General features: G+C 57.6%; 1 protein-coding gene across 1 annotated transcript; it reads right to left on the bottom strand.

Moving 5' to 3' along the window:
- Positions 1–7952: 7952 nt before the first annotated feature.
- Positions 7953–24544, bottom strand: NOM1 (nucleolar protein with MIF4G domain 1). Its single transcript, XM_039230712.1, has 11 exons — positions 23540–24544; positions 21863–21990; positions 20469–20664; positions 17525–17845; positions 15779–15889; positions 14759–14926; positions 13863–13984; positions 13262–13394; positions 12676–12807; positions 10630–10739; positions 7953–10332 (listed from the first exon to the last, which is right to left on the bottom strand). The coding sequence occupies exons 1-11, from the start codon at positions 24542–24544 to the stop codon at positions 10158–10160; spliced, it is 2601 nt and encodes an 866-aa protein (XP_039086643.1). The 3' UTR covers positions 7953–10157.
- Positions 24545–25704: the final 1160 nt, after the last annotated feature.

Below are 25704 nucleotides of genomic sequence, written 5' to 3'. Positions count from 1 at the left end.
TCCACTCACAGCGTCGTGTACCCGTCAGTACCATCGACCCCAGACTCTTCCCAGTAGAAGCTCTGTCCCCACTAAACAATACCCCCTCCCTCAGGCCTACTCTACCTCTGTGAGTTTGCCTATTCTAGGTATGGTTGGGTGTCTTCTAAACCCCCATGGTACCCAGTGTAGAGATGAACACAGAAAAAGGACCCATACGTTGGTCGGTTCCCCCCCGAATTCAGCAAAGTTGACACCACCCACCAACCCTCAGTCCCCAGTGCGATGTGGCACCCATGTCCATAGTCCACGTTTCCCTGTACGGGGGTGAGCGTCTCTGCACGGAGCTCAAGTAAGCGAATCCCGACCAGACGTCTCCCAGGAGCCCGGGGGGTGGGGAGTGGGGCGCCGTGGTTCACGGGGTCAGGAGGGGCTGGAAATGATCATCCCTGACCAAACATTCCACTCTGCAAAATAAGGCCAGTGCATCAAAAAACCCAAGTCTTCTGCTAAATTTAAGACCAGCCGATTTTGTAGCTCTCAGAAATCCTTTCCTCGATTTCACAGATGAAGGACACAGCGGCGGTGCCTGTGGGTCACTCCGGGCAGCTTTCAGAACTGCTGGGAAAATCCAGGTTTCCAGGAAGCCGCCAGGGGAGCTCACGACCTGCTCCAATGTCTGGTGGCCGTCTGTGAGCCTTTCCCTCCAGCCCTGCCCCCCCCCGGGCCTGTTAGGCCCCCGTGTGTCCCTCCGACCCCCCCTGCTGGGCCCCCGTGTGTCCCTCTGCCCCCATGCAGGGCCCCCCCGTGTGTCCCTCCGACCCCCCCCGCAGGGCCCCCGTGTGTCCCTCCGACCCCCCCACCGCAGGGCCCCATGTGTCCCTCTCGGAAAGGCCCCCCGCAATGGCGAGGCTTTGGAGGCCTCTATCTTCAAAACACAAAGTAATTCACTTTTAATGACCGCCAGTGTTTTCCTTCCCAGTACTATTTGAGCAGATAATGCGTCTGAGGCCTTCCCGACAGGGTTAAACCACCGTGACCTTCATAATCAGAGAACAGAAATAAATTATATTTACCCATAAATGTTACTCAGTCCCCAGTGCCAGCTGCCTCCTAATCACAGGTGGTGTGACACTATTTCACTTGTACCAGGCCCCACACTCACAGGTGACAAAGTGCTGTATTTTCCCGCCCGGCAAGCTGCGAGCCCTGGGGCCGGCCGGGCGTTTCCGAGGACGGCCCCCCGCCTGGCGGGCACACGTGGCGCCCCGAGTCCCGGACGCCTTCAGAAAGGTTGAAGGGAGGGTGAGGTGCACCAGAGACCCCGCAGGGCCCCCCAGGATCCTGGCACCGTGTGGGGACACGAAACCCTCTGACCACCATCAGCAGGCCCCTCCCTCCAGGCCTCTGGCCTCTGGTGGGGAAGTGGGGGGTGACCCACTAGGGGTCTCGGCGAGATCTCCACCGAACACACATTTCCTCACGGCGAGGGGCCGCTTCTATGTGGCTACGTGGTTCCCAGGTGCGCGGCCGGGTGGCCCTGGCACCGTGGTCGCCCAGCTGGGCAGGGGCGGGGACCGGGCTGGCTTGAGGGGGGGGGTGTCATGAATTGCACCCGAGGGGAGTGGCTCTGAGGTCCCCCCCTCCCGCAGCGGGGCTCACGCAGACTCCGCCATGGGAACAGAGCCGGGGCCACCGGCCGGAAGGGGCACAGATCCGCCGGCGCACGCGTGGGGGCGGGAACGGCGAGCGCACCTCCCAGCCCCCGCCTGTCATCTGGGCTTCTCTCCACACGGCTCGGGGCGGATTTACAGGGTGTGCGAGGCGTGCGGGGACAGCCCCGGCGTCCGCAGCCTCGCCCAGGCCCGGCCTCGGCTGCCAGAGGCGGCCTCCAGCTGGGCCTCAGCGTTGGTCCCTCTGGTGCCCAAGTAGAAAAGCAGACTCTGTCGGCCCCGTGAGACCTGATTTAGAAAACAGAGGCTTTAACACTCTCACTGTCCACGTGAGTCAAAAGTGCAAGGGCGCTAATGAGGGTTCTGTGGATTTCACCTGCTGCTCTGGGGCCGGCTCGGAAGGCACTTCCTTCACTAATCAGAAGTCTGATGGCAAGGCTAAAATAAATCTCAAATAATCACGTCGTATTTTCGAGGCGTTAAATAAGCGGCTCTATGCCCTAAACACGGGAAGCCGCTTTCCCGCACGCGGCAAGCGCTGGGCGAGGCTCTCCAGGCCCCTCGCGCGGTCTTGCACCGCTTCTGCGTCTTGTCTGTAATGACTGACGCCCTGGGGCACATCTGCTCAGAGTCAGCTTCTCTCTAGGAAATCAGAGGTTTGGCCGAGCCTGGGCAGATTCAGTAATAACTATACCAGAAATAACCTTAGCGCTCGGCGTTAAGGTGTGCGGGTGCCGGGCACCCTTGTAGGGTATTCCGGGTGGGGGGCTGGGATGGCTTTCAGCACCTGCTCTCTCTCATCCTGTACTTTTCTGCAAGCTTTACTTTACCTCCATTGAGGATGATTTTCCAGAGACTGGGAAAATGTCCTGCGTCATCCACCAGCTTTGAGGAAGCGTGACAGTGAGACAGGCCTTCGGGGTGATTTTATTGGGAAGCCGGGGACTGAGAAAGAGGCCTGATTCTCGAGGCCGTCCTCTCTGCCCTGGGAAGTGGTACCGGTCTTGGTCAACAGGCCCCTCCTGGGGCCAGATAAGAGGTGCCTGGAGACGAACGCAGCGCTGGATGCTCTGAAGGACACGAAACCCGTGACAGGTCGTAAAATCAGACTCCAAGAGTTAGAAGCGCCCTCATCCCTGCCCGTGTCAGGCTGTCAGCAAAACTGATACGCACACTTTCTATCTCAGGAGGCGCTGGCGTGGCGGCGGGCACCACAGGCGAGGCCAGCAGAGAGCTACCGAGTCCGGCTGCCTCGCGCCGTCCCCCCCGGACCCGACCCCTCGGTCCCCTCGGCTTCTCTGCGGCTGCACACTGGCTCCTGCACGTAGGGGACGGTCCCCATCACAGTCTTCTGGGACTTTCCCAGTCCTAGCACCAAAAGCGCTCCAGCCTGAGAACTGCCCGGATTCCTGGACCAGGCAGGACAGCCGGTCACCGCAACGGACAGGAGTAAGGATCGGTGCGAAGCAGACACGACGGCAGGTTGCCTTAACGGGCTGCTAGTGAACCCATCCCGAGTCCCAGAGGTCCCACTGACGTGGCCACAGGTGCCCACAAACCCACCTGGACATTAGGGAAACACAAGTAGCAGGCACAGCAGTTCCGAGATGGGGTGACCTCTGGGGGCTGATGCTCCGCGGGGGAGGCTGGCCGTGGGCCGGGCCTGACACTCCCGGTCCCTTCTGCACCTCAGGACCCACCAAGCGGCACCTCTGCCGAGTCGTCATTGCCTCGTTAAAATGGGATTGCATACTGTGATGCCCAGGCTTTTCCTGTCTTAATTTTTCTAAAAGTTTACTTATTTTTGAGAGACAGAGAGACAGAGAGTGGGGGAGGAGCAGAGAGAGAGGGAGACACAGAATCGGAAGCAGGTTCCAGGTTCTGAGCTGTCAGCACAGAGCCTGACGCGGGTCTTGAACCCACGAACGGTGAGATCATGACCTGAGCTGACGACTGATGCTCAACCAACTGAACCACCCAGGGGCCCCCCAAAGTTTGTTCTCAACAGCACACAGACAAAGTGACAAAATAGCACCCCAGGCCCAGACCCAGGGCCGGGAAGGGTAATCTCACTGGGACTCCAGGCCGGGCAGCTGGGGGTTCCGGAAGCTTGGCCGCCCACGACGGCTCCCTTCCACCCGGCAGGCCTCACTCCCGACAGGTCCCTGCCTCCAAGCTGGGCACCCTGCCCCCCTCCGGCTGACGGCCTCTGCAGGTCTTGCCCTGGCCACAGCCCGTTACAGTGCGTTCGGGCACAACCAGAGCCTTGCGTCACACGTCAGCCGACTAGAGGTGGGTGGAGTCTCATCTCCGCCGGGGAAAGGGGAGAGGACTATATGAAGGTTCGTTTTACGTGCTCTTTTTATATATATATATATTTTTTATTTTATTTCTAGGAGAGAGAGAGAGAGAGACAGCGTGAGCAGGGGGGGGTCAGAGAGAGAGGGAGATACAGATAGGCTCCAGGCTCTGAGCTGGCAGTCAGCACAGAGCCTGACGCGGGGCTCGAACCCACGAACCGCGAGATCATGACCCAAGTGAAAGCCGGACGCTTAACCGACTAAGCCACCCAGGCGCCCCAACGTGCTCTTTTTTTAAAAAGTTTATTTAAGTGATCTCTGCATTCAGTGTGGGGCTTGAACTCACAACCCCGAGACCAAGAGTCGCGTGCTCCGCTGAGCCCCCCGGGGAACCCCATGAGGAAGACTCATTTGAAGCAAGAATGGCAGCTGATCATGTAGGAGGAATGACAGCTAGAAAACGACCGTTCTGCACGTCTGTGGCCTTGAGCCTGATGTTGGGATGCACTTAGCACCGGCGGTCACCAGCGGCGAGCTGCCCTGGGGCCCCCGTGTGACCCCAAAGCGTTTGCCCCCAGGCTCGCAGGCACACCCGGACTCCCCCGAGCACCGGCCAGGACTCTCCAAACGCCCAGCGTCCAGGGCTTTCTGAAGGAGCAGGGAGGACGGGTTCTGTTACAGAAGTGAAAAGGCGACGCAGCGTTGGGCCCTGGTCGTGTTCCTGGGTGCAGGGCAAACATTCCGGAGGATCCGCTTCAGAACGAGCGGCTCGCACACCGGCTGGTGCGGACTCTGGCGCCGCCCCCGCGCCCAATGCGCTGCGGGCACCGCGGCTGCTGGAGAAGGTGCCCGCTCTCACGAGGTGCCTGGCGCTTGAGGCGTCAGGTGTCCCGATGTCTGTTTCCAAACGCTGCCGGCACAACGCGCCGAGCGTACAAAGGCACGTGGACGTGTGTACGAAGAGGAGAAAAGGCGAACACGGCAGACGTTAACGGGCAAACCCCACACACAAGTGGAAGAATTTGCCCTCGTCTTCACAGACCCTTCGACAGAGCAGAATGAGGGGAAGGGTCCGTCACAAACGACCTTCTAGAGGGAATAAAATGCCCTTAACCGGTTTCACTTCCGCACGGTCCGGCTTTGTGCCTCCTGCTGCCTGCGAGGGGCGCTCTCCAGGGCAGGGCGCGGCTCCCTGGCTGGGCTGCAGGCGGGGGAGGGCCCTGCCGCGGCAGGGGTGGGGGGCGTGGGAGAGGCAGAGCACAGGGCAAGGGGTGTCTTCGGGGGAAGGGGTGGGAAAGCATTGCCTTGATAAGCCTCGAAGGTCAGTGGCCCATACATCCTTGTTTGGACAGACTCAAGGTCAAAACCACTCGGCCCGGGTAGCCCGTGGGCACACACAGGGCATTGTTTTCCGAGCCCGCGCAGCCCTCCCTGCTCCTGACGTCACCCCTGCACCCTCAGAGCACTGGACGCTGGGTCCGATTTCCCTTTCATCATCTTATCGCGCAAACAGAACTTTTCATCATTTATCCTGCTGTGCTCAAGATAAATGTCACCTCCTTGTGACCTCGACCCGCAGCGCGGCGTAGGGCACAAAACCTCCCCGGTGGGAAGAAGGACAGTGCAGATCCCTGCGCCCGATGACTTTCCTGAGAAAACCCAAGTCCCCCGACCTTCGGTGTCACCGTCCGTTATGGGGTGCATCACATGCGCACCTGTGCGTGGTCTTCAACCCTTCACGCTCAGGGACGCGTCAGGAGGGCCTCACGGGGGCTTCCGGCGTGTTGTGACTGCGCAGTCTTTGCGCGAAGCTGCCTCCGCGGTTAGCGAGCTCCGCCTCTGGGATGTCTTTGAACCGTTCTAGACAATCCCAAAGCCAAGTCCGTGGCCCCTGGCCGCCCCTTCTCTCTGCTCAGTGGCAGTGTTCTGTGCGCGGGTCCCCGGGCTCCCTGCCGTGGCTCCCGCCTCCGGGTGGTGTGTCTGCACGCCCCCACCCCGCTCCTGCCCTCTGTGGGGTCCAGGGCGCCAAGGTCAAACTCCCCTCTCTCCCAAGTGTCTGCAGAAGGGCCCCTGGCTGCTGCCACCCCGACCCTGGTGCAGCGCGCCTTGCTGGGCAGGTCACAGGAACTGGCTCCCTGGCCGGTCACCAGCTCAGCCACTTGCCCGTCCAGAGCCGTGCTTGGTCAGGACCTTGCTGTCACTGAGCAACCCCCCACCTCCTCAGCGCGGACACAGGGTTTCACCATCAGGCTCCAAGCACACCTGTGGCGTTGCTGCCTTGTCCTCAGCCAGGCCATGGCAGGGACCTGCGCCCAGGGACCCATGCCCGGAGGCCCTGAGTGTCCCCAGGGTGCCTGTCTCAGCTGCTCTCTGTGGAAAGCTCTGGGTCCCTGTCCCTGTGGGCATCGCTGGCTGCCCCCCTCACACATCTGGCGCACTTTCACGACCGAGGCCAGCTGGTCACACTTCAGTCTTGGAACCCAGGCTACAGCTGGAAGGGTGGCACCGGGCAGGCCCCCAGGAAGCGCTGGGCCGAATCGACAGTTCCGATCTCACGCGCACCTCAGAAGAGGCTTTGCGCAGAAGCAGGTCAGAGACGGCACAGCCCGCGAACAAACGTGTCCACACACACTGCAGGGAGCAGGCAGCGAGCTGGGCGGGGGGGGGGGGGGGGGGGGGGGGGGGCGGTCCGAGAGGTGTCGCACCTGCTGCGGGGCCCGCATCCCGGATCGCGCCGTGGGCCCTCCTGTGGTCGGGACGCTCTCTGTGCTCACGGGATGGCACACGGCATGCGCTCTGGTACCAGGGACGGGGCAGCCGGACGAGGAACAAGCCCAAGCAAAGGCCTTCAGGGCCCGCAGGGAGGCCGAGCGCCAGGCAGGCTACCCGGAAACATCCAGCAGCTTACCGGGCTCTCAGCCGTTAGTGCGGGGAACAGAAGCCACTCTGGCTATTCCGGCCGAGACGTGTGGCCCAGAGGTGTGGCGGGAGCCCCGAGGGCTGGCAGGGCACGTGGCAGCAGGCCCCTCTCGCCAGACCCGGAGCAGCCCAGCTGCTCGTGGACGCGACCCAGAGAGCCCCAGACAGCCTGGGGGGCGACTGGGCATGTGCAGCGCTAGGTTAACTGGGTTCCTCCGCTCTACTTGCACACGGTCATGGCCGGTGTGGACCCCAGCCCACATGGCCTGCACCAGCTCCAGTGAACCGCGTCAGTGGGACAGACTGCCGTCACGGGGCTCCTGACAGAAGGGAACGGCGGTGTGGGCCGGATCCTGAGTAGCAGCAGGAAGGCCCACACGGAGGGGCAGTGCTGGCGCCCCGTCCACGTGGAGGCTGTTCCGTCCACACTCGCGCCCTGACTCGTGCCCTGACTCCGGGGCCGGGACGGCACTCTCAGGAAACACACACAGAGCCCTTCGGGGTAACAGGGCGTGACGCCACCTTCAGAAAATGACGCGGGCCTGGCACCCAGCCCACCATGGAGAGGAAGCACGAGCCGGCCGCTCATGCGTGCAGGGTGGCTAGGGGGCCCGAGTCCCAGCCCACGTGCAGGCTCCGAGCTGTGACCAGGAATGACCCCGGCCACCCCCCACCCTGGGGCCACGTCGAGCGCAAATGACATACGCCCGTCACTCTTGTACAGAGTAAGGCCCAGCTAGTCAGCGAAGGAGGCAAAGGTGATTTCAGCTGGCTGAATTATTTTTGTGAAAAATCACGAGTATTTTATCACTTTGAAGGCTGGGTTCTGCATTAGGAACGCCTTACCAAAATTCTTTTGTTTTGAAGTAATTTAAACTCATGGAGAATGTAAAGCTAGAATACTTTGTCTGCACAGACTTCACCCGGATCCACTAATGGTTAGCATCTTGCCTCCTTTGCTCTATCTCCTCTTTGGGCGCAGACGCGCGCACGCGCGCGTGCATGTGTGTTTCAGGTGCGTCTAAGCCCTATGCTTAGCAGCACAGACTTCCCCTTTCAAAATAAACCTTCACGAGCACTGTATATATAAAAAATATTTTTATTTGTACATTTTAACATGTTAAAAAGTTTGTCCCTTAGGTCTCTATTTTGGAGATGAAATCCCATATGCACGCCTGACTGGCTCAATCAGCAGAGCAGGCAGCTCTTGATCCTGGGGTTGTGAGTTCAAGCCTCAGGTTGGATGTAGAGATTGTTAAAAAAAAAAAAAAAAAACTCCTTAAAAGACACCTTTTCATAAATCCCGTCAATACGATAGCAGTTCTCAACCTGCATCACAAGAACTCACAGACACCCAGCACTGACTGCAGTATTTTTCAGATGCAGATTATCATAGTGCATTTTAAAAACCTATGTATTTAAAAGCAAATCTGAAATCACAATAGCTTTGGTCAAGATATATTTACGTAAAGCACACGGACACGTGATAACCCATGATACTGTGTTAAAAGGGGCGCTTACACTTAAAGAGGACGGATTTGCGGAAAAGTTGGCATGTAACAAATGGGACAACTCGGCCATTAGGAATTAAGTCACCAACATAGTCACTCCTGCTGTTGTAATAATACAGGACAACGTAAAAGTGGGACACGGCTCGCACGAGTTTATCTCCTAGGAAGCGGCAGCCTGGGCTTGTCCACACCTCCGGGGTCTGGTGCGCGTGTCATGGATGTGGGGGGACCATTGCGCTGCATGGAAGTTTCTCTCGGTCTCAGCAGTTGTCCTCACAGAGAATGGGCTCCGGTCAGTTACGGGCGACCCGGGGAGACAGGAAGGAGTGGGCTCTGGAATGTAGGCTGACTGGGTCGTTAAGCTCACGGTTTAGTTCGAGGCACACGTTTTTCTCCAAAGCAGGACATTCTGGACACAGGCAGCTGCGCGCAGACGGGTCGGGCACGAGAAGCACTGGCCCGTCCGGCCTGATCACCGCCCAGCACGTTCTGCGAAGGGCCCTTGACAGAGGGGAGGCTCTGGGCGCGCTGACACAGGCTTTTCTCTGTCGTGCAAGTTCAGGACCGGGGTGGCTCCTGGCCGTGGGGTTAACAAGCACGAGAAGGGCCAGACGGCACCGAGTGTCCCAGGCCCCTGACACATTACAAAACTGACACCTGTGGTGAGGGACGCCCACGGAGACTCAGCACTTCCCATGGGTGGTTTCTAGGCACCAACCGCTGTCGCGTCACGTGAAAGTCTGTGACAAGAGGCGGTTTGCACAGGAGCGAGGCTGCACTCAGGCCAGTGCCGCTTCCCAGGGGGACCACTCTGACGGACAGCAGATGCGTGCGTTTAGTGTGTAGAAAATACTAACATATAAACTCATTTTGAGGACTTTTCAACAACCGAAAGTGACACGTAAGTCAGGTCTGCAGCATTTACGACAGAGGAGCAGGTCCGAGGAGCTGCAGAGACGACAGACACTTGCCGGCCGGGGGGACACGCACCCCTGCACAGAATCAGCCGCAGCTCGCCGCACAAGCAGGGCTGCGTCTCGCTGCGAGACGCCCCTTCCTCACACAACGCCCCTCCTGGGACAGGCTCGGCGGCCGCACCGGGGAAGTGTCCGCTACCTGCTGACGTCAAGCTGGTTGGCGAAGCGCTTTACAATCTGGAGCTGATGAGTGTAAGTGACAGACGCAAACAGGAAGGGTGTCCTCCACCGTGTCCCAGTTTTAGGCCAGTGCTGGAGGGCGGCTCCACGCACCTTGCCGGGCAGGCCTCTGCAAGGCTCAGGTCAGCTGCTGACGTTCCCAGGTTTCCATTCCCGACACTCGACACATTCAGTTACATATCAGGTACCACACCTGACTGACGGTTCGTGAACTTTTAACCAATATATTAAAAAAGATTAAAAAACGCATCAACTTCTTTGTAACTGTGCCCCCTAGTGGCCTGCTTTGTCTATTAAAGACGACCAGCGCCCCCACACACGCCAACCCGCCCCCGAGGCAGTCTCTCGGCTCGGGAGAACACGTCCAGGGTCTGTCTGAACTTCCCTCCCCGTCTTCTCCCAACTCCACCACGTACACAGATACGTGAAAACAGATGAATACATAAATACAGCATAACCTTAAATTAAAACATCATCTAAAATACAGTATCTTAAATACAGCAAGCCGTGGCATAGGCCCGTGAGGCGTTTACACATGGTCAGCGGAAAATCGAGCCTCGTGGGTTTGAAAAGGATGTTTTCAGACAGATGACCACTCACGTGCTGTCCCTCTGCAGACTACATTCGCAGGGAAGCCTTGCCTTGCAAACACTTGGTGGCGACATCGGCCCTCTCTCTCAGCACGCCGGCCTCCTCCGCACTCGTGTGCGCCTGCTCGCGCTTCAACAGGAAGTGGCTGATGAAGAGCTTCAGGCCCTCTCTCAGCACGCCCAGCTTCGGGCTGTCGGCCACCCTGGGAAGGGCGTGAGGAGCTGCGTGTCAGTGACAGCCACAGCCCCAGGGTCTCCAATTGGGAGACGCAGCCTAACTGCTTTCAAAGCAGGTTCTGAATCAAGAGCTTAACAACCTACGCTACACACTAGACATTGTTGGTCTGCACTCCAACAGGTGGGGTGCTCCCCAAATCTAACGTATAAGATATCAAGCAAATAACTTCTTAGGCTGCATGTAATCCGTAACAACCTATGTGAGTAGAAATAACTCTCCTTATCTCTTTTCCGTGTTAGAACAGAGCAAGATGGGCACTTACCTTGCAAAAATTGAAGCAAGGTCTTCAACTTCAGTTTCCATCAACAGCATATACAGCACTTTCCGTAAAAAGTGGACTCTGGGTTTATCTAATTCACTGAATTCAACTACCTAATTAGAGTCAGGACAGAGAAAAAGTTACATGGATTTAGTCAACTTTCTCATTGACTTCTAATTAAGAGTAAAAAATTACCTGCCCCCTTTAAGTAAACTATTTCCAGTTTTACAGAATGAAGGGCTGTTGGCAAGGGAGGGGCCGTGGGCAGGGGAGTGCAAGCCACTGCCGGGGGCGCGCTGCTGCTGAGAGTTTATAGGGGCGACAAGTTAGGAATCAGGAATTCTAGAACTGAAGCACACATAGGCGCAGGCCTTCAAGAAACCACAGCCAAATCACCCCATAGACACAGAGTTTAGATCTGAGGGGAGTCCCTCATATTTGCGTATATACATACGCTCCCTGAGAAACACACATAACCTTCGGTACACTTACACCACGGAACACTGTGCGGGAGGAAACCAGAAAAGAGAATTAAAGGTATAAACGTGGATATACTTCAAACTCATGCTGACCTAACCACAAGGAACTGTAAAAGGATACTCAACACAGGGGCAGGACAGTACTGTCCACGTGGAGGACACAGTACGTGAGATGACATGACGTGTCACCTGTAGACACACAGGCCCAGTCAGAGTTCAACAGCTTCCTGAGAACCAGAGAGGACCCAGCAAATGGGGCTGGCGGAGGACCCCGGACACGTTTCAAGGACATCTCTAGGTTCCACGGAACCCAGGGAAACATCGCATCCTCCTCCAATCTGAACTCAAAACTTGAGGGAACCGAAGGCAAGGTCTAGTCCAGCAATGAGAAGGCACATCCTCACCATCTGTCACAACACTGCCATTTCCGGAATGTGGCAGAAGGCTCAGTGCCTGGTTCTCAGCACAGTGACCGGAACCCAATACCACACCCAACCTAACATCAGGGCCCTGGTGGCTGGACACGTCAGGAAGCCAGGAAACCGCAGCGGCCACCAGTCTGCACGTCAGGGAGCAGGAGGCACCGGAGTCCAGGCCCCGAACACCCTCTCTGCCCGCAGGCTCCCTGTCCACGTTTCCAGGACGCCCAGGCCCGGCGGCCACCTCAAACGCCATGTCCTCTATCTAGGTTCCCCTGTCCACTCCACACATTGGGGCACCTGCACGTCACTGGCTCGGATGTGACCTGGAAGCAGGGCAGGGCGGGGGCGCCCTTCGCTTTAAGAGATGCCGTCCATCCCAAGGGGAGAAAACGCAGAAGCCCTGCATGGCGGCCCGCCAGCTCCCTACCTCCCCCCCCCCCCCCACCCCGGTTGCAGCGGCAGCCAGCGCGGGTCAGGCTGTATCATCAGGGCCTGCACGGGAACCTCGACTCCAGACAAGAGCCTCCAAGATGAGCAGAGCCTCACAGCGCCTTCCTTTACTGAGCACATGCACACTGCAAGCCACCCCGGCTACTTTTCATGGTGTGATGTGTTATAAACACAATTCTCAGGGCTGCTAGGGAGGTGGGGGTGGGGGCTCAGTTGAGTGTCTGACTCTTGATTTCGGTTCAGGTCACGATCTCACGGTTTGTGAGTTCGAGCTCCGCATCTGGCTCTGTACTGATGGTGCAGAGCCTGCTTGGGATTCTCTCTCTCTGCCCCTCCTCTGCTCATGCTCTCTCTCAAAAATAAATTATTAAAAACAAACAAACAAACAAACAAAAAACAAACTAGGGTGCCTGGATGGCTCTGGTTGAGCATATGACTCTTGATTTCGGCTCAGGTCATGACCTCACGGCTGTGGGATGGGGGCCCCGCACTGGGCTCTGCACTGATGATGAGAAGCCTGCTTAGGATTCTCTCTCCCTGCACCTCCCCTGCTCATACACATGCGCTTTCTCTCAAGATAAAATTAAACACGTTTCAGGTATGTCAGAACTTAAGGAAACAAATTTTCTTAAGGGACCAAACGTAAGCAATTGTTTATCATTTTCATTGCTCTCAGCAACTCCGTCTGTGATACAAACCTTTAAAATGGAGAGTGGAAGTGACTTTGTCTTCAACAAGTGGGCCACCAGGTGAACCAAATTAGAGAAGTTAGTGGCTGGCAAGTTTTCTAGGTCCCGGAATTTATCCCACATGCTGAACTGGAAAGTCATCTGATTGATTGAAGAAAAAGACGAAGTCAAAACGCAGGAAACTGGTAGGACACGCGCGAGAACACACTCTAAAGCCACGCTGCTACTCATGCGTCTGCGGCATCCGAGTCAGGTCCTCCCGTCCCACGCATGGTTTGAACCGCGTTTTCCCTCGAAGCGGCGGAAACATCAGAGACGAGAAGAGGCCGGAGCAGTACAGCAGCCAGGGACCCTCCCGGTGACATGGGCCGCCAGGTGCCCTCACCCGCGGCAGGAAAAGGTGGCGCAGCAACCCTTTCCCTGCCACTCCGCCTCGCTGATGCCCCCGCCCCGCCCCGGGCTCTCCCCGAGAGGCCTGGCCTCGGCCCCGGCTGGGCCACTGACTCCGGGTGCTCGAGGCCGCTGGGCTGAGCCACACGGAAGGCCCAGGAAGTGGCGCGGGGCAGGGGTGGGGGCGGCCTGCTGACAGAGCTACCTGGAACTTCCTCTCGTGCTCACAGAACTTGCCAGCCAGGAACGCGTAGAAGGGGTTGAAGCTTTTCTCCTGAAGGCAGCAATCCAGGAGAACGTGGGCGATCTCCCTCTCCTGCTCGTCCTTGAGCCCAAGCCTGCGACAGAGACGGCGGTGAGCGAATCTTCCAGAGGGGCACAGCCTGCCAGGCAGGCCGGGCAGAGGGGAGCCGAGGAGAGGAGGCGTGGCTCACAAGACGGGTGCCACGGTGGGCCTGTCCTCGCGCCCGGGAGTTTCATTCCGTGGGAAGCAAACACAGGAAAATGAACTACCCCCTTCCCGAGAAGGCTGTTGTGAGGGCACACAGGGGCCTGAAAAATCTCACAATCGCAGCAACTGCACCAGGACGCTTTTAACTTGGAAGTAATTGGAAAGGCAAGCTCATACGAAGATTCTAAGCGACTTATGACAATAAACAGTTGCTGAGAATGACCGTGCATCGAACACGGTCCACTCCGGACCCCAGCGGCCAGCCGGCAGCGGACGCCGGGAACGCAGAGCTCAACGCGCAGACTCTGGCCGCAACGTCCCAGCAAACCGCAGCCCCAGGCGCTCACACACTCACTTCAGAAGCTTTTCAAACGCGTCCAAAAAGTCTTCACTCGTCATTATTGTACAGAACACATTTCTCCTGACATCGGTGTTCATCCTCTGCTTCCTGGCGAGTTCTAGTATCTTCCCGCTAACCTGAAAGAGGGACAAGTCAAACAGACCACACAGATGTTTCAGGCGAAAGTTAATTTCGTTCACTGTCGTTACTAAGTTTCTAAAAGATAAACGTGTGTGCTTTTATGGCTTTCCGGAAGGTTAGCTACGAATTCTACATAAATTTATACGTGTGAGTGCTAAAGCCGCATCCCTGGGGAGCCCCCAAGAGAACACAGCGCAGGGGACAAAGAGGCCGCGGGAGGAGAACACCGCCTGATTCGGGAGGCTTCTCGGGAGCAGCACCATCAGTCTAGACGGTAACGACTTGAATTAGAAGTGGCCGCAGCCAGAAGAGCCAGGACAACAATGTAAGACATAGGATCTTGGGACAAAAAAAAGGATGTCCTAGGAAAGTGAGGAAAATTGGAATAACATATGGACTTTAGTTAATAATAAAATACAAAGAAATACAACGATTCCGACCACCTGAAACCCGAGCCTAACGGACCACAGGCACCTCCTGGGAAACACCTGTCTGCACTGAGCCTGGTACCTGCAGTGTGAGTGCTCGGCCTTCGTGTTTCCCTCCTTCAACTTCTAAGTCCTTCATGCAACGTGTTCAGGGACTTAAACAACAGAAATGGAGTTAAGTTTCATCACTGAACAGTAAGCTTCTGAATGTGGCCTCGTGTGTACATGTCGAACACTGTCCAGGGAGCCAGGTGGCCGCTGCAGGGAGGGCCGCAGCAAGACCTCAGGGGGCCCACAGGGATCACGGATGGTGTGCCCAACAGGGGCCTGGGGGTCTCGTACCGTCCCCGCCGGCTGCTTCTCCGGGATCTTCTGCTGACCGCTATCAATCATAGGCGCCCCGCTCCACGCAGACCCCACAATCCACCAGCGCCCGGTCTGCTCCGCGTTCAGGATGCTGTCCCAGGAGACGCGGAGCTGAGTCTCTGTCCCCAAGCCGGTGCCACGCACCTGGAGAGAAGGAGCTCGTGAAACACTGCAGGTGCTTCACAGTCTGCATCTCCTCACCCTTGGGCTTCTTCTGTTTTTGATAATGGAATTTCTGGTTTGTGAATACTGTTTTTTTTTAAATGTTTATTTTTGATAGAGGCAGTGCAAGTGAGGGAGGGGCAGAAAGAGAGGGAGACCAGAATCCAAAGCAGCTCCAGGTTCCGAGCTGTCAGCAGTGAGCCTGACACGGGGCTCAAACCCACGAACCGTGAGATCATGACCTGAGCTGACTGAGCCCCCAGGTGCCCCTGGTTTGTGAACGCTACAAGGAGTCACCGACCACTGGGACAGTTAGCCAGTTTGGAATGACGCCAGAGTTAGGCATAAACTCTCACTGCTGTGTTTGGAGAGCGTCCACACCAGGGAGAGGCTCAGATTTCGGCTCCGAGGACAGCTGCACCGAGCTGGCGGTAAGAACTTTCCAGAGGCACCTGGGGGCTGGAGTCAGCAATTCTGGACCTGCCCAGAGTTGGGGCCAAAGGACCCCTGACTGGGGATGTTGTGGGCCCCAGCTGTGGCCCCACATCTGGGGAACTTTTAGGGAGCTAACAGGTGGCCCCCCACCCCCATAGTGACCTCATTGGTCTGGGCAGAGCCATGGCCTGAGCCCCCTTACAGAGCGATTGGAGAATTCTATTGTGCGGCCAAGCCGGGCACCATGGGCTAAGTGCTGGGGACCCTCGGCACAGACCAGTCAGAGGTCTCTCCACAGAAATGTGACACTGCCCTCCAGGACCCTGAGCTCGTACTACCGGGATGTGGCACCTCGCTAACAGGTCCACTTCCTTCCAGACCTCCACCAAAGGGCCTCACCAGGGCTCTCTGGAGCTTTCGCAGCTTCTCCACGGGCTCCGGGTCGTAGCCGGGGATCTTACGCAGGTCGTTGTTCCTCAGCGCTAGCATGGTCTCCAGCATAAACCGAACCTTTAAGGAAAAGGACAAAAGAAAGCGTCATTTCTTGCAGTGTAAGCGCCTTGAGATGGAAGGGACTAGACCAGCGCGGTCCGCAGGTGCACGGTCCCCACTAACCTGACCCTCTGGCTCAGGGTTATGTGTGAATACGCGTCTGTCACCCGACGTCCTCTGGGGCCCAAGATCTGACGGTTTCTCCTCCGTCTCCAAGGCCTCTGTCCCCGCCCCTGGTGCCCCCCAAACCCTCGGTCTTAGCTGTCTTCTCTCTCCATTACGTTTTAAAGTCTCCTCATTCCTGGTCCTATTTTTCTAACTTTTAAATTGGAAATAATGTCATAATTAGAGAAACTTGCAAGAACAAAATCATTTTTCCCATGCCTCCAAGATTTCCCCAAATGTTACCTTTATATTGAGGTAATTCACATGCTATGAAACTCACCCAAGTAACACCCTACAATGAGCAGGGGGGTGCAGCTGTCCTGATCAGTCAGGACATGTTTATCACTCCCAGAAAGAGGCTCCAAATGCATATGAGCACCGCCGAAACCCCGCCCCAGGCAACCGAGCCTACTTCCCCCCTCCATAGACTTTTGTTTTAAACCTGGCCTCTAGGCATTCCACCCAGGGCCAAGTGCTTCCTGGGGACACTCTGGGGGCCCCCGGCAGAGGAGACACTCCCACTCTGAAACCGTCAGCTCCGCCCACTCCCCGGGACGCCAGCACCTCTCCAGAGCTGGCCCCAGCACCTTCATTCAGGACTCTCCTCTCCTGCTGTCCACTGGTGGTGACCCCTTCCATTCCTTCACACTCGCCTTCCCCTCCAACCCACTTTTTTTTTTTTTTAATATTTTTATTTATTTCTAGGAGAGAAAGAGACAGCGTGAGCAGGGGAGGATCAGAGAGAGAGGGAGACACAGACTGAAACAGGCTCCAGGCTCTGAGCTGGCAGTCAGCACAGAGCCCGATGCGGGGCTCGAACCCACGAACCGCGAGATCGTGACCCAAGCGAAAGTCGGACACTTAACCGACTAAGCCACCCAGGCGGCCCCCCCTCCAACCCACTTCTAACCCTAAAGCCACATCTGGTGTGAGCGAGCCGAGCGGACACTCCCCTTCCCGCCAGACCCCTGCAGCGCTACTTCCCTGCCTGCCCACCTCCCCCTTTCTACGGTAGTCAACGTGGGATTAGCAAGAAAGCACCTGTCCTTTACCTGCTCAGAGCCCCTCAGGTGCCTCTAGGGTAAGGTCCTAAGCGCCCGAAGGGCCACCAAGCCTCCCAACGCGCCCTCTGCCCTCTCCTCCTGCCCCTGGCTCCCAGGCACGCTCCCCACATGAACCCTTCTCCTGTCCCCGAGGCGGCAGTGCCAGGAGCCCACACCCGAGCCCCGTGGCCTCCCTAGGAAGCGTTCCCTCCCTGCATAAACGTGGAATACACTGACGCTTAAATTCACAAAATGCCTGAGTTCTTAGTAGGAAAAAGGTGCGTTTACCTATCAAAGATACACCACAAAACCTGACAAGGCAGAGGACATCGGGGGCCAGGGACCGCTAAGAAATTAAACGTGATTTTACCCCAGATACTTGATTTTGAGCCCTGGTCGGTGCGAATTAGGCACCCAGGAAGCGGGTCAGGTGACGCACTCGTACCCTTGTCTGGTCGCGGAACTTGCCACCCGCCTCGCTGGCCTTGGCCTGGGCCTCCATGATCAGTTCCTTAAGTGACAACGCATCATCTTTTCTCAACGAAAAGCCCACGTTTTTCAGCATCAACAGGATGAGTTCAATATCTTTTTCTGTGAAAGTCCCAACGAGTTTTTTCAGGATGTCAAAGACGAGGAGCGACTGCACCACGTGGAAGTTATACAAGTGCGCGATGATGGTGAACAGGTTTTCACACTCGTCTTTGCCTCCGCTCTTGTAAACGGCGTCAAACCTCCTCACCACGGCCTCCACAAAGTGAGCCCCGACCTGGACAAAGAGCAGAAAAAAAAAATCACCACAAACAGGCAAAACTCAGGGTCGACAAGCTCTTCTCAGGGATCCTTCTTCCTCTTGCAACAAACCTAAATGTCTAGCGCTTTTTAAGTTAACACATAAAACACACAGCTGCTAAGTTACAGGCTCTAACGCGGCCTGAGCTTGGCTCCAGCTAAGGCCGGAGGGGGGCGAGAGAAGGGCTCAGAGCCCGAGTCGAGGTGTGTCCACAAAGCCTGAGACTTTGACGGGGACTCTGAAGGGCGCCCCCTGTGGTGACCGCTACATCACGGTCAAATATAACCTGAGAGAGAAGGTAGAATTCTGCAGACATCAAGAAAAATCCAGGCATGAAACATACTTAGGTACGTTTTCAATCACATGAATGAATTACATCGTTTGCCAAAATTTTAAATTCCTGTTGATATCTTCAGAATAAAGTACAACTTTAGTGGCAAATTTAAAAATATGAGTAACTTTCATGTTCCTAAAGTTACCTTAGAATACACCTTAATTCTGACGTGGAGATTTAAAGAAAACAATTTTTTAATGTTTGTTTATTTCTGAGACAGAGACAGAGAGACTGTGAGCAGGGGAGGGACAGACAGAGGGAGACACAGAATTGGAAGCAGGCTCCAGGCTCTGAGCTGTCAGCACAGAGCTGGACGTGGGGCTTGAACTTGTGAACTGCGAGATCATGACTTCGAATGCGCAACCACTGAGCCACCCAGGAGCCCCTGATTCAGAGAGGTGAAAGCAAAGCTGTGCAGACCCGATTTCACTTTTAGTAACTGACAGCAGGGGGTCTGTGACAGACTCTTCCCCTCCCATGAATTCCTGTGGGGAGGCCTTTCTCACAGAACTGACAGACTGACGGACCCATCCGGACAGGGGGTCATCTTCTGGCAGAGGTGGACGTCGCCCGCTAAGCACCACTCCCCGGGGACAAGTCATTCGGGTGTCCTTCATGCTGTGAGTGGGGGTGTGATGACAGGTGGGACCCACCACCTCATGCCCTCCAGTCCTGCGGGTCCTCTGTGCTGGGGGTGCTGGCGTCCACAGCTGTTGTTGGAACTCGACACGCCATCTACGGTCAGTCCTCTTGACTACAAAGTACCCAGTGTGACCCCGGGAGGGCGGGGGAGCACTCGGAACCCCCCAGGGCACTCGGGAGAGGCGTCCAGTGACTCCGTCACACCTCACAGGAAAGGGAAGGGACTCGCGGTGTGTCATGTGAAAACGAGGACAGCTCTTACAGACAAAACAATTACTTCAAGGGGCTGGCGCAGATGTAGCTGAGGACAGTCCCGCTGCCCAGAACCCTTGGGCCTAGGCCTCTCTGTCCCTACCTCCTGATGCCCAGAAGGTTCTACAATCTGCCTCTTCCAAACTCCCTCGCCAGGGCGCTGCTGGATGGGAGCGCCTGGCTCCAAAGGCTGTGTAGGGAGAGCGATGAAGCCAGTGGTGGCAGGGAAGCCGGTGAGGAGACTTTCAACCTCAAAACACCGTCTCACACGGAGCACGAATCAGCGTGAGGGACCTCTGCTGAGCACGCCCCGTGGGCAAGGCCCCCGAATACCCTCAGCGTGTATACAACTCGCTAGCCCAAGCCCACTGTCAAGTGACGGACGCAGCCAATGATTCCCCCATGTGCCACGCTGCGCCCGCCACCGAACCCCCAGCACACATAGGAGAGCTTGTCTGGCAAGTTCGCGGCCTTTCTGGGGAGCCCGGGCCAGGCCTGCTTGGAAGGTGCCAGTGAGTTGTGAGAGCAAAGAACAGGCAAGCAAGGGGAAAAAGCACGCTGACCTACATGCTGGAGACTTTCCCGGGCCTGGCTTTCCCCACACTCGCCCCTCGGGTCCCAGGGGACCAGGTGTAAGGGATGCGCCAGGGCGCAGACCCGCCCCGGGGTCAGGCTGTCAGGGGAGGCTCATTCCTGGGAGGAAGGAGATCAGAAGGCAAAGAAACCAACCACACACGTACTGTCTCACAGGACCCGCCACCCGGGGAGATGAAGCCCTGGTTCCTACTCAGCCGTCGGCTCCCGTGTCTCAGCATAAACTTCTGGGATTGGGAGTCCTCTGCTAAGCCCGGGACAGGCCACACCGTGGACACGAATGCCCTGGGAAGGTCGTGGCTTCACCGTAGGAGGTGACCCAAGAGGACTTATCAGAGCGGGAGGGGTCACCCCATGGCCTCCCCGAGGCTAACGCAGAGGGCCAGGAGCAAGGAAGAGCCTACGGGCGGCCCGCAGGTGACCTGGGGGCTCCAAGCCTCGGCCCCATCACACGTCTCCGCACTTAATCAAACCCACGGTCACTCCCAGCGTGGTGGCCTCACGGAAAAGTGACCTCGCAGCCAGTGCGAACACCTGAGCAGAAAAGACCACGTGGACCGCTGTACTCCAGCACCTGCTGCAAGTCCCCGGGGGAGCCGGGAGCATCACTCCCGAGCGAACCACCAGTGACGAAGGCACCGCAACGGGCCGGACGCAGAGCCCCGTATTCGGGGACGTGGTTCCGACGTGGTAGACACACAGCAGCACCCTCCCGCCGAGCCGACCGTGACTTTGAGTGCTGGGCGGACCAGACCTGGCGCGGGGAGGGGGCCCTACCTCCACGCCGACGGTGTGGTGGAGGACGCTGAGCAGCAGCACATGTTCCATCACTAGCCTGCCCGGCATGGCTGCGCCCGGGGCGCAGGCGCTCAGCAGGACGCCCGTCACCGTGTCGTTCATGTCCTTCCTGCTGTGGGCCAGGTACAGCTCCTCCAGCTGCCCGCTGATGGAGGCCACGCTCGGCTCGCTCAACCTGTGGACAGTTGTGAAGACAGAGCAGCATGACGCCTCACATCAGGGATTCTTTCCTAGGGCCGCTTAGAAAGATCAGAGTCATGGACACCCAATGCCCAGGTCTCACATGCACGTCTGACCCACCGCCAGCTTTGGGGGGCCCCGATGACTCACGCGCACCGCACATGGCACGCGGTCCTCTGGGGTCCTGCAATGACCCAGCCGCTGTTCCGTCTGCGGGGGGCACTCGTGGGACCCGCTTTAAGACCCGGGACCCTGCAATGAGGGCGCTCCACCACTGTGCTGACCCAGCATCCCAGGCACAGACAGGGACCTGCCCTGACTTGGCATGTCCGTATGCGCCGTTGGGAGGAAGTCTGACATTTCCGCTTTTGGGCCAGAGGCCGGCATAAAACCTTGCAGCTCCTGCACAGAGAAAAGGCTGCTCCGCATACTGGGTGGGGGGGAGGGCTGGGTGTGCACATGGAAGATGATGCACGGTGCCTGTGCCGACATGGGCATGAAACTGGCATGCTTGGCAGAATTCCAGAATGTACCATGGAAAATGTTTTATTTTTTTGTTTTAATTAAAAACAAAGCAATGGGGGCACCTGGGTGGCTTAGTCTGTTAAGTGTCCAACTCTTGACTTTGGCTCAGGTTATGATCTCATGACAGCATGGAGCCTGCCTGGGATTCTGTGCCTCCCTCACCCTCTGCCCCTCCCCTGCTCTTTCTTTTGCTCTCAAAATAAATAAGTAAAGTTCAAAACAAAACAAAGCAAGGCGATGGGTGTGGGGGAGGACCGGGTGCGACCACACAGGCCAGCATGCCAGGAAGGTCCTACCGTCACTGTGGGCAGGTACCTGGGGCCCCTGCGTGAGACCCTGCGGAGAACGCACACACATGCAACTATGAGTAACGGACAAGGGGACTGAGGCCCGCACCCCAGACCCAGAGCACCCGCGCAGGGGAAATCCGTGCCCAGACCTCTCAGAACCACCACATGGCGCCTGAGTGGCTCTCAAACTCCGAAGGCTTCAAAGTACCAGACAGAAAAGGCGAGCATCCTGCTTTCTGAGGCACAGAGCTGGCACGAAGGAGCTGATCAACCACGATGGGCCCGCCCCTGTGGCTTACGGTCTGTGCTGGGAAAGTCCCTATATCCTCAAACCACAACATCTTTCTGTGGCACAGGGTGACGGTGTCGCCAGCTTACCTGTTGATGAGACCTTGGACGTGTCTCTTCAGTCTTTCGAGTGCCTCCTTTTTCTCACCGCTCACGGTCTCCTCAGCCTGCCTCACGTGAGGCGGGATGTACTTTCCGTTGCTCCCACAAAGCCTCTGCTTAAAAGGACAGAAATAAATGACAAAAGTTTTACGTTGGACAAGTTCCACTCTTCTGCCTGCTGCGTTCACATTTCCACATTACAGTCCTACGGACCCGCAGGTGCTGGACCACTGACCACTGTCGCTTAACGATCAGTAGAAATGTACTCTGAGCCACGGGGAGCCCTGAGCCCCGTTCACCAGCCTGGTGGCGTCAGCACTGACGTCACTGTCGGCACGTCTGGTCTACTCGTTTTCCCTGTGACTCTTCAGAACTGGCCGTGCCCCCCTGGCATCCGCCCACCAGAGCCCCACATTCTATGCCTCCTTGGGGTGAATTTTCGGCAGGAACGTCAGTTCACAAACACAGAAATTACGTGCACTGCCGGTTTTGGTGGGAGACTCTTCTAAGATAACTTCAAAAATAAAAGAAAAGAACTTCAAACCGGTTCAAAACCTGCATCTACACATATATGACCAAATCAAAATCAGTCTATTGCTCACTATGTCCCAGATTATCAACTGGGAAGGTTACAGATCACCACCGTTGACCAACACTGTCCGGGTACCTAAGTGAGGGCTTCAGGGGACAAACGTGTGTAAGGTGTGACCCCTGCTGTCAGGGGGCTCAAACTCGGTTGGAGAAGACACTTTAACATCCGCGGAAACTGTTACCCTCCAGACACCCATCCTCAGACGCGTCAACCCTGCCTCCACAAGCCGTGAGAGAACAGTTAGGGAACTTTGGTCCAAAAGTCAAGTCCGGAGAGAGGAACGGACAGCGGTTACAGACCATTCACAGAACGCCAGGCGCTACGGTTCCGGGGACAGACACCAAAGAGTCAGTGCCTGCACTTACGATGGGGAAAAACACCCAGGAAGTCTACGTGGACGGACAGACAGCCACGGTGAGAAGCCGAGGCTAGGCTGTGCTAACAGGAGGGAGAAATGCATTTATGGACAGAACGTGGTAACAGCGACATGTGGGAAGGAGTGCACACTCGTTTGCCTGCCTTCAAGGTGCGCGTGGAAGTGCCCCCCCCCGCCCCCCCCAAGAAGGCGGCTGCTGAACGTGATCTTCAGCGCAGGACTTTGTGGAAGCGGGTGTTATAGATCAGCGTTACGTTTTAGAGATTCACTCCAGGAGCCGAGGGACAGAAAAAGGACTAGGTGAGGGCAGAGGCGAGTCAGGGGTGATGCAGCCGTCCCCCCTCCCCCCCAGAACACCAGCGGCCAACCTGGAACAGAGCAAGAGGGGAGGGGATTCAAGGTCAGGTCTGGAGGCTGAGGCAGTAAGCACCGGGTGGAGGAGGTGTCGCCTTAGGGCACCCGGTGGGAACGGCCATTGAGCTTCTGGGATTAAAGCTCTCCAGAGAGGTTTCCTCCCTTGAGTCTTCACTGCGGAAATGGAAAAACGTAACAGACATAATAACCCGATTTACCCACACTTGGCTCCACACCCACCAATACATCAATATGCCACGTCTGTCCCACTCTGGCCCCTAGGCGTGATTTCCGGGAAGATTTCGGGGAAAATCCCGGAGAACTTAGGTAGGTCACACGATACCTGGTCTGCTGCGTCTGCGTCCGCGTCCTCACAGGGAGTCTCACTCGTTTCTTCTGCAAAACGGACTCTCTTTCTGTCCCTTCCCGACTTCGCTCTCCCTTCGGCCGCTTTTTTTGGCTTCTTCTCTTCCCCGTCGGCCTCCTCACTCTGCGCTCCCGCTTCCACCTTGTTCTCCTCCTCCTCTTCTTCTTCTTCTTCTTCTTCTTCTTCCTCCTCCTCCTCCTCCTCCCCCTCCCCCTCGGTGTCGCTCTCCAAGTCACTTTCGGGGACAGTCTCTCCGGCGTCCTCCTCGTCGTCACTACCGCCTCCGTCCGAGCCGCTGGGTCTCCCAGAGCCCAGGGCCCCCAGAACGTAGTCGAGCCCGTCGCGAGCAAAGCTGCGCGGCACGGAGCCAGCGTCGCCCTTCCTCCGGCGCTTGTTCAAGCCGAGGCGCCGCTCCAGCTTTCGGATCTCCCGGTCCTCCTCCTCGTTGGCCGCCAGAAGGGCCCGTTTCCGGGCGGCGGCGGCGGCGCTGGGGGGCCCGGGCCTCCCGGGGAGACCCCTGGCCTCGGGGCCGGCCCGGGCGCCCGTGGCCGGCGGAGGTCGCGGCCGCTCCGGGGGCGCCGGGGCCCGACGAGGGGCCCGCCGGCCGCCCTCCCCCGCCGACCCCTCCGCCCGGGGGCCGCTCGCCCCCCCGGCTCCCGCGCCGCCGCCTCCCGGGCCCTGCTCGCGGCCCGCAGGCCTCTGCAGCCGGCGCGCCTTCCTCAGGTGCCGCTTCTCCTTCCTCAGCTCCCTGCGGCTCTTCCTCCCGCCCCGCCGCACGCGCCCCTCCGCCCGGGGCGCCGCGGGGCCGCCGGGGGTCTCACCCTCGGAGGTCGCCTGCACGAACTCCTCCACCGCTAGCTTCAGCCGCTTCAGGGCTCCCTCCGGGCCGCCCCCCCGTCGGCGGCGGCCCCCGCGTCCGTGCTGCCCGCGCCCCCGGCGCCAGCGCCGGCCCGTCACGCCCGCGCTCACGGACGCCGCCATTTTCCTGGATGCTCCTACTCCAACTTCCGGCCGGGCGGGACTTCCGGGCAGGGCCGGCGCTGCGCCGGACGGGGCGGCGTCCCCTGCTGGCGGGAGGGCGGCAGCGCAGGGAACGGCGCGGCCGCAAAGGGCGCCTGCTCTGCAAACGCTGTAAAGTCAGTGCGCTGAGCACACAAGTGCATTCTCATTTAACGAAGGAAACCGTACGGCCTGTGCCACAGGAGTAAGTGTGGTTGTCTGGGTGGCGCGGCTCTTCAGAGGCGCTTGCCTCTCACAGATCCGTAGGGAAAATGTTAATGTTGTTTTCAGTGGCGTTTTACCGGCGGAACTTATCCAAGCTTATGATTCTGACACTTGCTAGTTTCCCTCAGGCTCAGGCCTGCGGTCCCTCCACTACAGTGTTATGTCTCACCTCCGTATTTATTAGGGTTGCCTGGTATTTGCAGGGCGATGTTCCATTATTTCTCTATCATAGCCGTGTCCCGGGATGGAAGTATTCGTGGGAATTCCCAGAGCCTGGGAATGTGAGCTTAAAACTAATATAACACTGGTTGTTAATTGTACTTCAGTCAAAGGCAAGGTAAGAGGGGGCTTCCTGGGTTCCCCAGCGTTCGGGCTCCGCGGGGAGAGGGCCACCACCCCTCTGCGGGCCTCCACCAGCAGCTGGGAGAGGCCTGAGCTTCTCTCTGGGAGCCCAGAAGGAAGTCACCCCACCCACACCCGGATTTCCGACTTCCAGCTTTAGCCCTGAGCCTATGCATTTCTGTTGTTTTCGGCTGCCTTCGTTACTAGGTAGTTTATCATAGGCAGCTAGCGCAGCAGAGGGGAGCCCGGAGGTAGAAGCAAATCCTACTCGTGGCTCAGAGGTGAAGAGAAAAGAGAAACTTCAGGAAGGACCAGAGACAACCAAACAAAAGTTCAAAACTCAGAGCGTTTAACAGCCGGGGCTCTGGGGCTTGGGTTCACATCCTACCTCACACTTCCTAGCTGTGTGACCGTGCTCAGCCCCACTGAGGCCGAGTCTCAGTTTCTCTGTCTGCAAAATGGGATGATGGTCGTGCCCATCCCACGGGGCTGTTATAAAAATAATGGGGCTTTTTAAAAACACCTGCTGTCTTTGGTTTTGTGGTGGAATGTATGCGCTTCTCTCTCGCTCTCCC

This window comes from Hyaena hyaena, unplaced genomic scaffold, assembly GCF_003009895.1.
Source record: "Hyaena hyaena isolate Hyena2069 unplaced genomic scaffold, ASM300989v1 scaffold_50, whole genome shotgun sequence".
NCBI classification, from domain to species: domain Eukaryota; kingdom Metazoa; phylum Chordata; class Mammalia; order Carnivora; family Hyaenidae; genus Hyaena; species Hyaena hyaena.
Note: the sequence above shows the minus strand (reverse complement) of the source record. Positions and strands in the feature narration are given on the sequence as shown.

Coding starts and splice junctions, on each gene's coding strand:
- NOM1 (XM_039230712.1), bottom strand. CDS start 24,544: ATGGCGGCGTCCGTGAGCGCGGGCGTGACGGGCCGGCGCTGGCGCCGG. Junction 21,991..23,539: donor ACGCAGACGCAGCAGACCAG/GTATCGTGTGAC, acceptor TGTCCTTTTAAG/CAGAGGCTTTGTGGGAGCAA. Junction 13,985..14,758: donor AGAAGCAGCCGGCGGGGACG/GTACGAGACCCC, acceptor TCCCTCTTTCAG/GTTAGCGGGAAGATACTAGA.